General features: G+C 35.0%; 1 protein-coding gene across 8 annotated transcripts in view; it reads left to right on the top strand.

The window, feature by feature from the left end:
• yeats2 (YEATS domain containing 2) overlaps positions 1-18,545 on the top strand; it is an 81,124-nt gene that overhangs the window by 58,178 nt on the left and 4,401 nt on the right. For all 8 annotated transcript variants that reach the window (XR_012393739.1, XR_012393745.1, XR_012393738.1 and 5 more), the window contains exons 22-30: positions 6,026-6,112; positions 6,242-6,419; positions 6,973-7,049; positions 9,500-9,579; positions 9,679-9,880; positions 14,949-15,187; positions 15,272-15,346; positions 17,349-17,422; positions 18,044-18,121. Coding sequence is in view for 4 of the 8 variants with exons in the window: in XM_073929305.1 (XP_073785406.1) it covers positions 6,026-6,112; positions 6,242-6,419; positions 6,973-7,049; positions 9,500-9,579; positions 9,679-9,880; positions 14,949-15,187; positions 15,272-15,346; positions 17,349-17,422; positions 18,044-18,121 (1,090 nt within the window). In the remaining 4 variants the exon portion in view is untranslated. The remainder of the gene's footprint in view (positions 1-6,025; positions 6,113-6,241; positions 6,420-6,972; positions 7,050-9,499; positions 9,580-9,678; positions 9,881-14,948; positions 15,188-15,271; positions 15,347-17,348; positions 17,423-18,043; positions 18,122-18,545) is intronic.

Raw genomic sequence — 18,545 nt, forward strand, 5'->3', positions numbered from 1 at the left:
CAGCTAGCTCTCTGCAAGTCTGACATGGTCATCCACTGAAGCTAAGCAGGGTTGCACCCGGTCAGTATATAGAAAGGAGACCACATGGCAAAGCTAGGTGTCAGTGAGGCCAGCAGAGGGTGCACAACCCGCGGTCTATGTGGGTCCTAACGCCCTAGTATAGTGAAGGAGACTCTATACTGTTTCTTTTGTCTTTCGGTTGAGACGTTAAAACAAGGTCCTGACTCTCTGGTCATTAGGGGTTTAACCCTGGCATCCTGGCCAAATTTGCCCACTGGCCTCTGTCTATCATGGCCTACTAACCATCCCCTTATGATAATTGGCTTCATCACTCTGTCTCCTCTCCACCAATCAGCTGGTGTGTGGTGTGTGGTCTGGCGCAATATGGCTGCCGTCGCATCATCCAGGTGGATGCTGCACACTGGTGGTGGATGAGGAGATTCCCCGGCATTGCGTAAAGCGCTTTCAGTCTCTAGAAAAGCGCTATATAAATGTAAGGAATTATTATTATGAATTATTGAAAGTTAGCAATGTATTTAATTGAGTACATCCTTAATTCATCTTCCAAACCTTTGTCTACTTAATTACAACAGTAAGGATGTTTTTATATTCAGTCCATCTTTTTTTAAAGTAAGCCCTGTTTTCGCAAGAAAAGAAAAAGTAGTTTCAGCTCCAGCTTTTCACATAAAGGATGCCGATTTATTTATTAACCACTATAAAATGTACACACTGTAGCTTAAAGCAAGACACTCTTCGTGCTGTGATGGGCTATTTTAGGTTGTTGAGTTGGTTTTCTTTCATGTCAGAGGTGCTGAGCCTGTTTTTCTTTTATATCAGAGATGTTGTTTTTGTTCAGCATTCATCAGCGATGACAGTAATAGGTGAACAGAGCTCAGGAGACACTCTCCTGTCAGATATGGTTTTCATTTTCTCGTTTTTGTGCACGCTACTCGCTCTACCTGGTTGCCAGCTTTGTTTTAGATTGATCTGTGCAGCACCGTGGCAGCCGAAGCTGTCTCGGTTTACTTTTTTCTTTCCTTTTTTTTTTTTGAATGAGAGTGCAGTGGTTGAATATCAGAGCGGCTTGGCAGACCATTTTCTGTAATAGTATGCAGGCTGTTGTCATAGTGATGGAGAGTAATTGAGAGATTACAGGATTCAGTAATTGAGAAATGGCAGGCTTGAGTGCTCTTAACATTTATGAGAGACAACAGGAACTGGATAAATCAGAACATTAAAAAACACTTCAGTCCTACCTTAGTCATGGCAGAATATATGTTCTTTTAATGAATGGGTGCTAAACGTGGGCAATATGTGGGTCTGTCTCTAAGCAATATACTGAATTATCACACAACACATAGACATGACCTCAATCATTTTTGGTGATGTAGTATATATCACCAAAAAAAAAAAAACAATTCTAGCAACATTTTTGCTGCAACATCTCTATCTCTATTGGAGGTGTCAGTGTCACTATGGTTAAAAAAAAACACTGTAATATTTACTGTAATAAATTACTATAGTATATTTTCATGTGGGTGTCTGCTTCTGTTACTTTTTACCTCACACTGTTTTAAGATAAATATGTTTTCACATTCTGATTCCAATGTCTAATTATTACATTTTTAAAATGACTAATTAAATATTCTCAAGAATAAAATATGATGTGTTCTTTGGAGAAGTGTACTTACATTGTGATGATTTTGTATTGTCATTCTGGCATTATTAATGAGTGACATAAAATGGTTTTAAAAGGACAATAATATTGTTTATCGTGAAATATTTTGGTCCAGTATATCGTGTGACAAAAAAAGTAGATATAGTGACAGGCCTAGCAATATGACATGAGGTTTTATTTGCTGAAATGTTATTTTCTGATATGTTTAAATGTTTAATAATTTTAATTAGATTTATCTAAACGATAAATAGACCCAGGTAAGTCTATTTACCTGTAGTCAAAGTATGAAATACTACATTCATTGTATAATTAAATGTAAAAATTGCAAAAAAGAGCCCTAGCACAAAAAATAAGAACAAAAAGAACTGTTTAGACACTATCATGCCAGAGATGTTTTATTGATGCATATTATGAGATTTTATAGATGAAATAATAATTTAGAAAATATACCTTGCCTTACAGCAAACAGGTCGCTTGTTCGAGTCCCAGCTGAGCCACTTGACATTTCTGTGTGGAGTTTGCATGTTCTCCCTGTGTTCGCGTGGTGTGTAATGACCACCTTGAACCGCGGATTTATACATATTTTTTACTAGTAGATTAATTCTAAATTTGTAACGATCACAGAGAGATTGCCTAGAGTTCTTCAAATCACATGTATAAAAGCATTTAGGCTTTCTTGTAAAATATAATGATGACAGAAAAAGTTGTGGTGGTATTTTATTTGGCTTGTGGGTTTCTTAGGTTATTGAAGGTGTTTTCTGTCACTACTTGTGAGCTGCAAAATTAATCATTAAAAGATCGGGATCTCTACACCCAAACAACATAAATTATAAATAATTGTGATTTGTAAATGTTTATTAATTCTTTGAATTGCTGCATTTAAATCTGTTTAAAAAACAAAAATCAAGAAAGAGATTCAGTGTTTAGTCTTTTGAGTTAGTTATGAAGTTACACACAGTCAAAAAACACAGAAGTTCTTGAAGATCATTTTATAGTTTAGATAAAACCACTAATGTTTATGGTAAATATTAAAAAAGCACCCATAAAGTTGTAGGCAGCAATTACATTATTTAACCAAAAGGTGGCGACAACCAGCCATCAGAAATATGCCACTGAATAATTCTTTAAAAGTGAAACATCTAGCAATAAAACATAACGTTTTGAGTGAATAACTGAATCATTTTTTGAAAATTAGACTAAAAATAAATATGAGTTGTACAAATTAAAATGAATAGATTTATACATTTAGCATTATCAGCAATAGTAGTTACAGTGAATTTTTGAACACTGAATTTTTCACAGTACTAAATAATTTGCAATTTATTTTTATTCAGCTGATTATTTCTCCATTTTATTTTAATAAAATTACAGCTTCTAAGTTCTGTTTGTTAAAACCAAAAGTTTCTTGCAATAAAGTTTTTGTAATGATTGCAAAGTAACTTAGGTTTGTCTCCTCCCCTTTTTGGCTGATCCAAAAAGTGGTCCGATCCATGACTAAAAAACCATAATGTGATCAGAACCGTGAGATTTGTTATTCGTTACACCACTAGTTTCCTCTGGGTGCTCCGGTTTCCCCCACAGACTTTGAATTGAGTAAACAAAATTGAACGTATTGTACGAGTGTGTGTGTGAATGTGTGTGGGTGTTTTTTAGTAGTGGGTTGCAGCTGGAAGGGCATTCGCTGCGTAAAACATATATATATATATAGGGTATATATATATATATATAGTATATATATAATATATAGGAATAGTTGGTGGTTCATTCCACTGTGGCGACCCCTAATGAATAAGGGACTAAGCTTAAGGAAAATTAATGAATATATCTTTTTTTAGGCAATTTTAATAGTAAAGCAAGTGAATAGTTGAGATGGAATAAAAACACAGAGTAATCTTTTCTGCGTGAATTAAATTAATAAAATGTCAGAGGATTACTAACGAATAGTTGGTTAACACTGCAACTGATATTGTATTCCAGCTTGTTTAATGACCCATAAATAATTGAAAAATCCAAGTTAATTTACCCCTTGTGCCTCTGAAGCAGTCAGGGCTATCCAGAAAAGATTTTCCTTCAGGTCTGTGGGCATTCCTGGATGAAGCTATTGATTTGTAGTTAGCAAGCAAATTGCAATTGGTCTTAATTAAGTTGCAACTGTGAATCTTGACCATACAGTTTAACTTGTGGCAGTTTTATTAATATTGTTTAGAAAGCTTTCCAGAAAGTAGGCAACAGGCTAGCGAGACAACATGTAATGTCATTCTCTATAGTGGTTATGTATTTGCCTTATAAGTGCCTTATTGTGTACTGTTACATATAACAGTTTTTAGTTAGCAATTTTTAACAAGCATTCTACAGTTTGATTTCTGCATTTTCTCAGGGTTTTAAACTTTCACCAAGGCTGTGTTTATTTGATCAAAAATACTGTAAAATGCAATGTAAAATATTGTACATTTATTTGAATGGTGCTTTAAATAAATCGACTCTTTACATTTAAACAAACAAATCGTTCAGCGATCGTTCGAACGGAGAGTTGACTACTGCTATTGCTATCAAATAAAACCCATTTATGTTTAAGCAGGGTAACAAGATCGAAGTTTAAGACATTAGATTCATAAATATGCGCAGGCACCTTTCTTTAAACAAAATGTCATTTTATTGACTAGTCAAACAGAACTTAACACAAACACACATTTATACATGTTGTAGAGAAGAGTAAAGGAAGAATAATAAGAGTTTAAGAGAGTGTAATGATGGGAAAATCTCAGATTTTGTAAGACCAAACCAAGCGCACCAAACAAAAAACAATCAGTTTAACCCTTCTATGGTTTCTTTAGGGTTACATTTAGTTTACACCAGTTCAGTGGTAATCTGGAGGAGTTACTTGCGTTCCTTGTGTGATGTAAAGAACTCTCTCTTAAGCGGGGGATCTCACATGGTTAGATGGTGGTTGGCTCTTTGTCCTGTGAGGCTTGGAGTGGGGTGGAGTCTGTCATTTCAAGTTTTAGGTTGCAAAAGGACTAGTCATGTTGACTTCTGGTTTCGCGCCGTACTAAACTTAACTAGACTCTCGAGAGAAAAGAAAGAAAGAAAGATAGAAAAAGGTATCAGAGATGGGATTGTCTGAGCTGTGCAGTTAACCCATTTTTGTCAGGGTCCACGCCTGTTGCCTGGAGTTCTCTAGGTGTTCTCCTGGAGTTCTCTAGGTGTTCTCCTGGATTCCCGTCTGGGTTCTAGTCTCCCCTCAGGAGACGAGTTGACCAATGAGAAGTAAACTTCCCTGAGGCACGTTTTATAGTCCTTTGTTATAAAGCATGGTGATTTGCATAGGCATTCTGGGTGTAAGCTGATACAGAAATGTTTAAAGTTTCTTAAAATGTTAATATGGGCGAGGCAGTGGCGCAGTAGGTAGTGCTTTCGCCTTACAGCAAGAAGGTCACTGGGTCGCTGGTTCGAACCTTGGCTCAGTTGGCTTTCTGTGTGGAGTTTGCATGTTCTCCCTGCCTTCGCGTGGGTTTCCTCCGGGTGCTCCGGTTTCCTCCACAGTCCAAAGACATGCGGTACAGGTGAATTGGGTAGGCTAAATTGTCCGTAGTGTATGAGTGTGAATGTGTGTGTGGATGTTTCCCAAAGATGGGTTGAGGCTGGAAGGGCATCCGCTGCGTAAAAACTTGCTGGATAAGTTGGCGGTTCATTCCGCTGTGGCGACCCCGGATTAATGAAGGGACTAAGCCGACAAGAAAATGAATGAATGAATAAATGAAAATGTTAATATGTTGTAAATGTATTAAGATAAAAAGTAAACAATCGTTCAGTATACCATATTAGCTTTGCAGGGACATCAAACATGAACCATCTATGATCTTGTTTAGCTATGGTAGAGTTAAACATTGATTGCAGAAGTATTAAAACCATAATATTAGTATATGAGCAAGAGACTTGTTGCAAAACACCTGATTACTCACAGAAAATAAAGGTTTACATTAAAATTCTTAAGCATGGAGCATATAGAAGTTTGACCATGTCTCTGTGAGTCCATTTCTGAGCTGTGTGTCCACACTGAACATCCAGTCTTTTCCTGGGCAGGAGAGGTTGAGGGTGTACCATTTGTGGAATAAAGCAAAATAATTTTGTCTGATCGGCCATATTCGTTACAATATTAATAACATTTTGAATAACTGCTTTCTGGAAAATGTTGTTGTTACTGGAAAATGTTTTTCCCCTAAAAAAGTATTGCATTTATTTATCAATTTAATGCATCGTTCTTGAAAAAAAAAGTTAATTAATGTATTAAACTTTTCAGACCCTAAGCTCTTGACCAGTAAAGTAATATGTGTGTTTGTGTTACAGTTGTACAGTCTGGTTCTAAAGGTACATCTAGCAACAACTCCACCCCAAGTGGAGCTGCTTCCTCAGCATCCACAGCTATAGCTCAAGGTGAGACCTTTTTATTCACACACACCCAGTGGAAATGCAGTTAAATGTCAAGACATTTAATCTTTCTAGCCATGCAGTCCAGTGAGCTGAAACCTTTCCTTTATGTCTGTTGTGTTTGCATCTACATAGTTAAAACTGAACCTGGTTTGGTGAGCTCCACTTGTACGACTCCTGTACCCCAAACATCTGCCCCGACCTCTGCAGCACCCGCCTCTGCACCACTGCCGACAGCCCCCACATCCACAGATGCAGCTGCTACTGTCAAAGTAGAACAGGGCTTGGAGTCTACAACACATGAACTCATTAAGTAAGAAACACACACACACACACATACAGTTGTGTCCTTCAGAGGATTCTGTTTCTACCGTGTGCCATCATCACCCAAACACATGCACATTCACAATTTTCAATTCTTTCTTCAATTTACATGTTGTCATAGCAACACCATTCAGCATCCCTTGTGACACATAACATTTTAGTATTACACAACATTCCTTTTATATTGCTTATATTTTGAGCTAAATATCTCTCAAAGTAACTTGTGCTTGCTTGGGGGAATCAATAAATAATTCATTAATTATAATAATTGATTTATAACCCAACTGTAAGCAAGCATATTTCCTTACCTATTCAACCTTTTAATTCTATAATCTAGTGAGTCAAACACAAAAGATGTTTAGTCTTTTTCGTTGTGCAGTGCTTTTATTTGAGCTAGTCTAGTCTGCAGAAAAACAATCTAAATAATTATTTATTTAAAAAAATGGAGCTCTGCTAAATACCAGTGCAAGAAATTGTCCATTGTTTTTTGTTAGTGTACATTTGTTGAACTTATTTGCTGATTTATTATCAATCTCCCTCAGCACGGAGCATATAGAAAACATGACGCAACTTCTGACAGCCATAGTGAAGAAATTCCCTCTGATTGTCCCAGAGAAAAGTAAGTCTAATGAACATGAATGGAAATGAAAATATTTTTTTTAAATGGCATGCAAGATTCATATTTTTATGTTAACAAGTGATGCATTGTTTTAAAAAAAAACCTTATTAAATAAAAATACATTTACTTAGCACCATGTGCTAACTACACACAATGCAAGTTTTTTTGTCATAACCATCTGCGACATGCATAATTTCTATTTTATTAAATAAATAGTATATAAATAAATAGTAAATAAATTTTATTTTAGTTTTCTTTGACGTTGCGGCAAAACAACATAAACTGCTATGACAATTATCTCCTCGGGTTGAGATTGTGTGCTTTATTTAGTGTTAAATGCTACTAATGTAGATTTAAACACCATGTATTGCCATACTGCAGAAAGCAGCAGCAGATAGTTCAGCTCAGATCTTAAAAATTAAATAACTAGTTGTTTGAAAATGAAGTGTGACTCAGTGCAAACCAATAACATCAGTCACTCATCATTTACTTTTAATAATATTAAACAGGTTAAATATGTATTAATTAGATTATAATTATAAAGCAGTGACAGGTATTTAAATGCTTCTGTCGCCTTACGTTTGGTGCAGACAGCCAAAATTGCTTGTCGCTAGAATATTGTCGCATTGTGTGTAGTTAAGACACAGTATCAATGTGAATATTTTAACACTGAAAAAGTCTTTGATTAATATATTTCATTTTTCATGATCAATTTATTTTATTTTTCATGATTGAATAATTATAATTTTCTTAAAAATAACTTGCTGACCCTAAATGTTTGTCATACAGTATACACTGCATCATTTATAATCAAATGGTCATTGATCTTTTAGCATAGTAACAGAAACATGCCACTTTTTTTTCAGATGTTTTAGTTCGCTCAAATAATGAACATTTACCCTAGTAACTGGTTCAGACTACAGTATTTGTCATGATCTGTTTGAATTAGAGTATTGTGATGATTTGTAAGTGACAGTGAGCATTAGGATACACAAAACCCTCTATATTATCTTGCATAGTGTGTGATTAGTGGATGAACATACAATTAAGCTTTACAATGTCATGACAGAAACACTAGCATGTAATAAAAAAGCTCATTTTATAGTCTTTGCTTGTTCAAACTCTTATTTATGGTGGTCATTTACTACTTCTGCTTTCTCAATGACATCACATGTCATTAAAGATGGCAAGTCATGATTGATTGGAAATCTACATGTGGTTTATGGAGTCAGATCAGTCTCAAAAATAATACATTTACAAACTAAAGTTCATACATGAAGAGCACAGTTAACATTTACAAAATCCAATTTGTAAACAGTTTGTGAGTTCACAAGTAAAAATCATAAATATTATCGTACTTTGAGTTTACGAATTAGATTTGTGTATTTTTGATTCACGTTTTGAATTTACGCATTAGGTTTTTTTTTTTTTATCGTGTTTTGAATTTAGGAATTGGATTTGTGTATTTTTGAATCGTGTTTTGAATTACGAATTAAATTTGTGTATTTCTGAATCCTGTTTTGAATTTATGAAGTAGACCTGTGTATTTTTGAATCGTTTTTTAAATGTATGAATTGAATTTGCATACTTTTGATTCGTGTTTTGAATTTACAAGCTAGATTTGTGTATTTTTTAATTGTGTTTTGAATTTATGATTTAGATTTGTGTATTTTTGAATCATGTTTTGAATTTATTTTTTAGATTAGTGTTTTTTAATCGTTTTTTGAATTTACAAATTAGATTTGCATACTTTTGAATCATGTTTTTAAATTAGAAATTAGATTTGTGTATTTTTGAATCATATTTTGAATTTTCGAATTAGATTTGTGTATTTTTGAATCATGTTTTGAATTTACAAATTTGATTGTGCGTTTTTTAAATCATATTTTACATTTGGTAAATGGATCTGTGCGTTTTTGAATCATGTTTTGAATTAGCGAATTAGATTAGTGTATGTTTGAATCGTGTTGAATTACGAATTAGATTTGCGTACTTTTGAATCATGTTTCGAATTATAAATTTGATTTGTGTATTTTTAAATCGTGTTTTGAATTTATGAATTGGATTTGGTATTTTTGAATCTTGTTTTGATTTTATTATTTAAATTTTTGTATTTTTGAATCATGTTTTTAATTAATGAATTAGATTTGTGTATTTTTGAATCGTGTTTTGATTTTATGATTTAGATTTGTGTAATTTTAAATTGTGTTTTGAACTTCCAAATTGGATTTTGTAAATGTGAATTGTGTTGTTAATGTATGAATTTATTTTGTAAATGTTTTATTTTTGAAACTGATCTGGCTCCATAGGTTTGTTGTGTTTTTTCTTAGCCACAACATAGCTTGTGTCTAAGACTCAAAATTGAATAATCTGACACAACGAGACGAAAGTGTTTTGTTGTGTGAACTCAATATAAGCCAGACCAATAGACTTGTGTGTGTTTTTTGCAGATGAGGACTCTCATCCTTTCTGCGCCACGTCTGTGGATCAGTATTACTCCTGGAACATTGGCAAACGCAGAGCTGCAGAGGTACAAGAGTGTATACAAGAGTGCATTTGTAATCATTTCAGGATTGTGTTCATTTGTTTTCTGTTTTTTTTTTTTTTTTTCCTTTTTTTTCCTCTGTAGTTGCAGCGAGCAGTGGCTGTGCGGCGTGTGTGTGCGGATCTATTAGAGCGAACCCCCCGACTTCAGGCCCTCACTCCAGCAAGAACTAAAGAGGTGCTGCGCTGGTGCCGTCTCCGAGGATACACGCCTCCTGACCCAGAACCCCAGCGCACAGAGGAGGACTCCATCGAGGACATACTTACACAGATTGACAGCGAACCAGGTAAGTGTGTGCCAGTTTCTGTCTGTGATTTTCAAAGTGGGATTGGGAATATAAAAAGTAATGAATAATTAAATGTATAAAATAAAATATTTTTAAAACAAATAAACATTTATTAAAAATTAGAAATTGAAAATAAATCACAAAGAAATAAATTAGAAATTGCATTAAATAATCTACATTTTTTAAATAATTACAAATATTAAACACAGGATGTGATTAACCCTTTACAAGGCATGCATTATTATACTGGGCAAAAAAAGTCCCAGTGTTACTTGGGATTATTACGAAACTTTTTAACATTTATGACTTAAAAAATGTAGTGGTATCAACATCAACTATTTTTGGCGGTGGGTTGTTTGTTACACATCGTATAAGAAAAATTAAACCAGATCATTTTAATTGTAGAAGAAAACTTTTTGAGCTTTTCTTGGTTTGTTTGTTTTGCCTTTAGGGTTAGAAATTTGTGGGTATTGCACAAAAAAAAAAAAAACAGGATAGGGGCTTAAGCTGGGATTTTTAAGCTATCCTGTCTGAATTTAGCTCTAAGTCTGCCCTAAAGGAAAATTAAGTTACCACAGAGATTTATTCTTTACAGCTACTAGGCTAACAATCTGGCTAAGATTAGTCTTAGGCTATGTTCACACTGCAAGGCTTAGTGCTCAAATTAGATTTTCTCTCAGATCTGATTTTTTTTGCGTAGCTGTTCACACTGTTGTTATAAATGTGTCCAATATCAAATCTGCAGTGTGAACAGATCATGGTCCTAAACTGACCCGCATGCACAAAAGAACAGTTACGGACAGCACAAGATGTCTAATTATGCACACAATGTGTATACTGTATAAAGCACGTTGTCAGATTATGCTTCATTTGATTATTGCCCTTTTCACAGACAACCGTGGTGTTTTTCAAGAAGTGTAAAAGGTTGTTTTGCTACTACAAATGTGTATTTCGCCATTTAAAGCCTAAAATAAGTCTCTTGTGAATAAAAACACTGATCATTTGTGATTTATCACAAGAGTAATGTGTGTCTTTCTGACCACCGGTAAAGTGAATTTATTTAAGGTTAATGAGCAGCCACAGACTGAACAGTAAAGGCGAAGTTGGTTTATCTCTGTTTGCAGAGTTTCTCTCAAGGAGAAAGTTCCCCTTAAAATGAAAGTGCCCCCTTCTTTGCGCACGGATACCCTATCTGCGACACCACCCAATGCTATTTGTATTCGCGATCAACCCGTGCCCCAATCGTTAAGCAGATTGGTTAATAAGCACAAGTTTTTTTCTCAAAATGTTTTTTAAAATCAACAACCAACTTTTTGTGGTAATTACCACTACTATGCTTATGAGAAGTAGATGATGTTTGCAGCACAGAATGATGACGCATGTTGCTTAAAGATTATATACAGCCACTCAATATTCTTGGCCATTTACATATTTGCTAACCAATCATTCATTCATTTATTCTTTCATTCATTTATTCTTTCATTTTCCTTCAGCTTGATGCCTTATTTATCAGGATTGGTCACAGCGGAATGAACCGCCAAATATTCCAGCATATGTTTTAGACAGCATATGCTCTTCCAGCCACAACCCAGTACTGGGAAACACCCATACACTCTTATACGCATTCATACACTACGGCCAATTTAATTTATACAATTTACTTATAGCGCACGCTTCAGACTGTGGGGTAAACCGGAGCACCTGGAGGAAACCCACGCAAACACTGAGAGAACATGCTAGAGGCCATGGTCTTCAGCCTCTTTGGTAGAGCAACTGACTACCATGTGGAAAGTCGCCGGTTTGTTAGGTGGTGTAGGACCAGCAGGGTTACACAATCTCCACACAGAAATTCCGAGACTTAAACCAGCAACCTTCTTGCTGTGAGGTGATCGTGTTAACCAATGAGCCACTGTGCCGCCCCTGGCTAGCCATGAGAATAACAAATTTGTACATGTTCAAATGTATTACTGACTATTTTATATATAGGTTCATAGGTTCAATGATATATAGGTTCATATATTTCACATTTATTGGGAAAAATGTAGATATTGGGGAAAGGTAAGACCAATAAAATAGTTAAACGATTAGAGGGAGAGAAAAAAATATTGATATATTTTCTCTCCCTCTTATCGTTACTCAATAGATTAAATCAAATCAATTAAAAAGAAAAAAATATATAAATGAAAGAGATTAAAGAGTAGATGGAAGATGATTAAACATTAAATAAACTCAACAGATACAATCGATGTGCAGCACTGGGTAAGCGTTTGCCATTAATCTTCATGATTAATTTCCAGGGTAACATAAACGTCCACTGGTCACATTTACAGCAAAGTGAACAGCTGTTAAGTTGATGATACATTTCACCTCCTCATATGTTTTTGTAAATCTCTACAGAACATTAATGGGAGTTACCAGATCTGTGGCTGAGAGGGCATTTTTACAACTTGCTACCTGATTGGCTCACATTGGGATTTATCCATATTTGTATCATTGATTCTGTGATGTGCTAAGCCAGGATGTGCTGATTAAAATAGGTCAAGCTATGCTTTTTTTGTTATCCTGTCTTTTCTGCAATAAACCTCTGGTCGACATCACAGAAAGTGTTATAAATAAACATCACATTCATAATATATTGTTAAAGCGGTCTTAAACAATAAGCTATATTCCTTTGCCATTTTAGGATGAGACATGAAGAGACAGTTTAAAAGATTGAAAAGCCCATTCATTATGTAACAGCGCACATGCTAATGTCCGGTCGGGGGCCTCTGTGTTTTGAACTCTTGCTGGAGGTTAATTCATCATGTCCCGTGGGTTTCTCTCTCAGCTATCCAGAGCTTTGAGTTACACAAGGGTTGGCACAGACAATGCAGTAGTGTTCGCTCTCTCTCTTTCTCTCTCCTCTTTTCAGTTTTCGGTGATGGTGCATAAGCCTGTATAATGATGAGATGATCAGTATTCAGAGTTGGGCATAAATTCAACTCTCAGTATTCAGCGTTCAGCCGTAAGCTGTTGGAATTCCACATCAGCTGCATTTCTCTCTCCACTGAGCTCACTACATTTATGATATTTTAAGGTCATAGATACTGTTCCACGCTGTATTTGTAATATCTGCCTTGCAATGAAGTAAATTTTTTTTAGGCCAATTTCTTATGCAGAATTTAATGCAGTGGTTGCAGATATGTCTGACCCGGAATGCATTGCAGTGAATTAATAGTGAATTCAAGGAAGAGAAGGTTTATTATTAATGAATAGAAACCACTCAAATATTCCCAGTTTCTCTGGATTTACTGGTTTTATTAGGTATTGCTTTAAGTATAGTTTCACTCTCATGGACTGGTCTTTTAATTTTTTCAAAGCTGTTTTTATTTTAGCACTAAAAATTGCTTCTCTACTTTCATCCAACAGACTATTTTATCCAAAACGATTGTTTCCTGTCTGTTTTTCACCCCCTGTGCTAACAGATTGTTCTGTTAGCTTAATATGTGCTGATGTCACTCTATAATGGTACTGACTGTAAGGCATTGTGCATCAGTTGCCACTAATGGAGATGCCATCCATGAAAAGTGTTTTTAAATCAGTTACTAACAAGGTTTGTTTTCCAATAGCATGCTGTCTTATCCTGCAAATATTCTTTACTGACAGTAGATGCTGAACAGTCACACTAGGGATTTTTGTTTTGTTTTTTTTTCTCCTGTGTCTTTCCTCCTTTTACGCACTTTCTTGGTTTAGTGTTTTCATGAGTTGCTGTACAATTTCTGGGTTCTAAAAGTCAGAAGACAAACTTAATAATAATGATAGCATTTTACATTTTCCTTAATTAGATAATGCTTTAACTAAGTTGAACAAACAATGAGCAATATATGTTGTAAATGTACAAATGTAATTGTCAGTTCACAATCATTTCTTTTTTACAGTGTATTGATAAAAGAAACTAATTAAATTAAAATTAATAATATTATAATATATTAATATAAAATCTCAAATCTTTTTTTAAGTGTAATGATAAATGAAACTAGCATACTAGCATAAGTGTACAGTATGATTCATATAAAATCACAATCACATCATTTTTTTTTTTACAGTGAATAGATGAACATGAAACTTAGGTTAACTAAAATTTTATCATATTTATGTACACTCAGAGACCACTTAATTAGGTACACCTTACTAGTATCGGGTTGGACCCCCTTTTACCTTTAGAACTTCCTTAATTCTTTGTGGCATAGATTAAACAAGGTACGGTAAATATTCCTCAGAGATGTTAGTCCATATTGACATGATAGTATCATGCAGTTGTTCCAGATTTGTCAGCTGTACATCCATGATGCGTATCTCCCATTCCACTACATACCAAAGGTGTTCTATTGGATTGTGATCTGGTGACTTTGGAGGCCATTTGAGAACAGCAAACTCTTTGTTATGTTCAAGAAACCAGTCTGAGATTATTTACACTTTGACATGGCGTGTTATCCTGCTGGAAGTAGCCATCAGAAGATGTGTCCCAGTAGATCAGCACTTTCTGAAATACTCAGACCAGCCCAATCGGGCACCAACAACCATGCTATGTTCAAAATCACTTAAATCACCTTTCTTCCCCATTCTGATGCTCAGTTTGAACTGCAGCAGATCGTCTTGACTTATCTACATGCATAAACGATTGAGTTACTGCCATGTGATTTGGCTGATTAAAAATCTGCGTTATTGAGCGGTTGGACTGGTGTACCTAATAAAGTGGCCGGTTAGTGTAAATTGTTATTATTACAATTACTAATAGTTCATACATGCACAATAAAAATCAAATAGCTATTTATATTGTTTAAATAGTTATGTTCTTAATAATTACAGTATACTTCACTGTAAGACAAATTTTATTATTAATTAGGTAATTATAATATTTAAAATATTATGCAAAAGGTCAATTCTAGTAACATGCAAAATACAGAACAGAACCAAGTCATAGTGTAGATTAAGAGAATAGTTTTTTTGTTTTATTTATTAAATTTTTTTTTCATTGTGTGCTGTGTGTGTGTGTGTGTGTGTGTGTCTTTGTTTGTGTGTGTATTAGAGTGCAGCTCGACTTTGACAGGCTGTGAAGAACTTTCTCAACGTCTAGAGCAACTTCAGAGGATCCTGAAAGCGGAGCCCGATGAGGAGGACGATGAACTGCTTGACATCATCAGTGTAAAGGAATTAGATGCCGGGAAGGTCAAAATCAAACAGGAACAGGAAGAGGCTGAACAAGAGCCCAAGTTCTACATGGGTCGCTGTCCATCGACCCAGCTCATCAGAGACACGGCGGAGCAGGTGAAAAATTATGTCTGTCTGACTGCAACCAGACTTTCTGATGGGTCTTACATGTGACGAAATGTGTGTGCTTGTGTGTGTTAGATTGGTGTGACACTCCAGCAGGTGGAGGTGGAGAAGAACGTTTTTGCTCCTGTTGTGGAGGCCATGATTCTTAAGGTAAGTAATCTGAGGTTGAGTAAGTCATATGTTTTTATTTAATTACAGAAAATTTGATTTAAAGTCATTTGAGATTCACACTATATCTGTCTTATTAATATATGTTTTAATTGCATTTAGGATTGGCTTTACTGCTGAAAAAATTAATTATTGAAAACCAGTTAGAATGCAATTGACTTTAAAGAGCTTGAACATTTAAGACAAGACACTGCAAGTGAATATGGTAAAATAATAATGATGATAATAATAGTTATTATTTATTGTTTACATTTAAGAATCATTTTATAGCAAGTTTTATTTTAAAATGCTATGTTTACAGTATATATGCCAATAAGGCAGTATTTAAAGGTGCCATATACTGCATTGGTTTAATAAGTTAAATTGTTCTCTGATTTCTACATAGTCGGTTCATGGCTTTTGCAAGTTCAAAAAATCTACAAAAGGGGTTTTATATGCTCATTTCTTACTCAGAAGGTCCATAATTGACCATATATGGTTCCTGCCATGTATATTAATGAGCCCTGCTCTGACGACCGCTTTTACAGACACACGCACACAAAGAGCATAATGTACGCTAAATAGGATAAATATAAACCTATTCAGAGAAATGTTAACCTATTTTGCTCTCCAGATCTGTTGTGGATACAGGCGTTCTGAAGTGATTTTGAACATGTCTTGTGCAGTCGTTGCCCAGTAAAGCATCGTTAACAATTTGGGGCTTGCGTTTTCAAAATAAAAGTCCCACATGCATAGTAAAAATATTAAATATAAGCTTTAAAATAGCTAAATAAGGAGGGAAACTATCATTGTTTTCTCACTAGAAAATGTTTGGCTTATCAAACATAGTTTGAGGCATTTACAGGTATATTAAAGATCTCAGAGCTACATATGAGACTCTTGATGACTTGGCTGCTTGTCAGGTTCGGACGAATGACCTTAAGTAGGCATACATGCAAATGATGAGGGCATGGCCGTGAATCTCTTTTGTGTTTTGGTTGGCCTGTTGTCAACAGGAGTTTTACACTCGTACAATTTGCATAAGAACAAGGAAACAGTGGTGTCTAAGGCTCATGGTATGCCCATTTTCACATACTAATCTCTTATTATTTGGCTATGCCTTGGTGTACCCAGATTTTTCTTTATAGGGCACCTTTAATTATTTGAAATTCTCTAATTTGCATACATTTTTAGCACAAACACATGAACATTGGATAAAGTCGTGTTTAATATTCTTGTTTAATTGTTCTTTGGCATAATGGAGTCAAAGGTCTTCACAGAGTTGATTTTTGAGTCTCCATATTTCATAAAATACAGCAAAGAGCCAGAAAAAATATATATTTTTGTAAAATAAAATGTAAAAACTTTCCACTGAAAAAAAATACAAATAAAACTGAGATTTGTTATATGTAAGTCCGGGGTGCCCAAACTCGGTTCTGAAGTGCTGGTGTCCTGCATAATTTAGCTCCAACTTCTTTTAGCACACCTGACTGAAAGTTTCTTGTATACCTGGAAAGAGCTTGATTAGCTGGTTTAGGTGTATTTAATTGGGGTAGGAACTAAAATATGCAGGTCACCGGCCCTAAAGGACTGAGTTAGGGCACCCCTGATGTAAGTGCTGCTAAGGTAGAGATTTATGGCTCAGTGCAGGAGAAAAAGCTCATTTTGAGATGTATAAACACAAATGGATTAAGCGTGACAACAGAAACACTTACAAGGGTATTTTGAATATTTTATTTAAATTAGACTGAAAAAAAAACACTTTATGAAGAGTCAAAAATAAAAAAATGTGTATGTTTTTGCCTGCAATGTATTGCGTTAAAGCAGTAAATGACTTGAATGCACCACATACTGTACTTATAAGAAAAAGAACAACACTGTTTTATTAAGTTTCAAAGAAATGATTTCTTTTTTACTTAATTTGTTTTGACCAGGATTGGACACAAACTTATAATAGATAATGCAACATGTCAAAGTTGTGAATGCTGTCTGAATGTCTCCACAGGCTGTAGAACAGTTTTCCAGTGAAATCCTCAGGGAATCGTTGGCCAATGCGCATGGGAAATCCCAACAAAACAGGTCAGTTTGTTCTTCCATATGACAATACCACATTAATCAAGACAGATGCGTAGACCGACATGACTCCGAGTTAAAGGATAACTTCCACTCTCTTCATTTTCAGGTTGAGCCGCTAGCATTATTTCTCCGTCAATTTTGATGAACTCTCGAGCAATAAAGTCTTGTCTAACGATTTTCAATCATGGCTGTGGGAGGAAGCTCTTTATGATAGTGTGTAATTATCCGAGCGCTGGGAATAGCTCATGAAAGTCCGATTTATTTGAGTTGCGGAGCTGAAGATTTCAGTCCTGGTAGAGAGAGAAAGAGGAGATTGGCTCAGTGCTGCTCCACTTACTCAGCACATCTGCTTTCATTCACATGCCCCATACACACTGTGCAGAATATTTCATCAGCCTTTTAGACAGTGTTCAGTGGCTGCTTTTTATAGAGAACCGTTTTTAAATGATCAGTCAAGCAGGACCTGATCGATGGGGCATACATTAACAGAAAGCAGCGGCCTGACAAGACTTTGAGACCTCTCATTTAATGCGCAGAGGTCAATAACCCATTATACTAAGACAGCAAATGTAGCGTGACGTTTCTTTTTGTCTTTTTCATCATCCTGTTTTCTTGTCTCCACAGAACTCCGAGAGAGATATCAGCTATGAATGTGCATCAGGCCATTTGCTCTATTCCCACCTGTGATTTTTTGACTAATAGGTAATTTTGCTCTTATTTTAGAGTTTTTTTTTTTTTTTTATATATAATCAGCGTTCCACTTTCCACATTCTACAATGGCATGAAAACATAAGAAAGTTTTAAAATTGTAAATAAAAAATAAGTAAATATAAAATAATTATTAGTACTCATGGAAATACCCCAGTAATGTTATTCTCAGGCCATATTAATTTTATTTTGCAATGTGGAAGTTTTAAAACTTCAGATTAATTTATTTTCAGGAAATGACTTGGAAAAAAAAACAGCAGTAAACGGTAAACAAACAACATTGTCGTTTTATGTGTTTATGACAATAAACAGTACTTACGGTGCATCTGGAAAGTATTCATAGCGCTTCACTTTTTCCACATTTGTTCATGTTACAGCCTTATTCCTTATTCTGGATTAAAGTCATTTATATCTTCAA

Source organism: Danio rerio, chromosome 2 (assembly GCF_049306965.1).
Source record: "Danio rerio strain Tuebingen ecotype United States chromosome 2, GRCz12tu, whole genome shotgun sequence".
Lineage (NCBI taxonomy): Eukaryota > Metazoa > Chordata > Actinopteri > Cypriniformes > Danionidae > Danio > Danio rerio.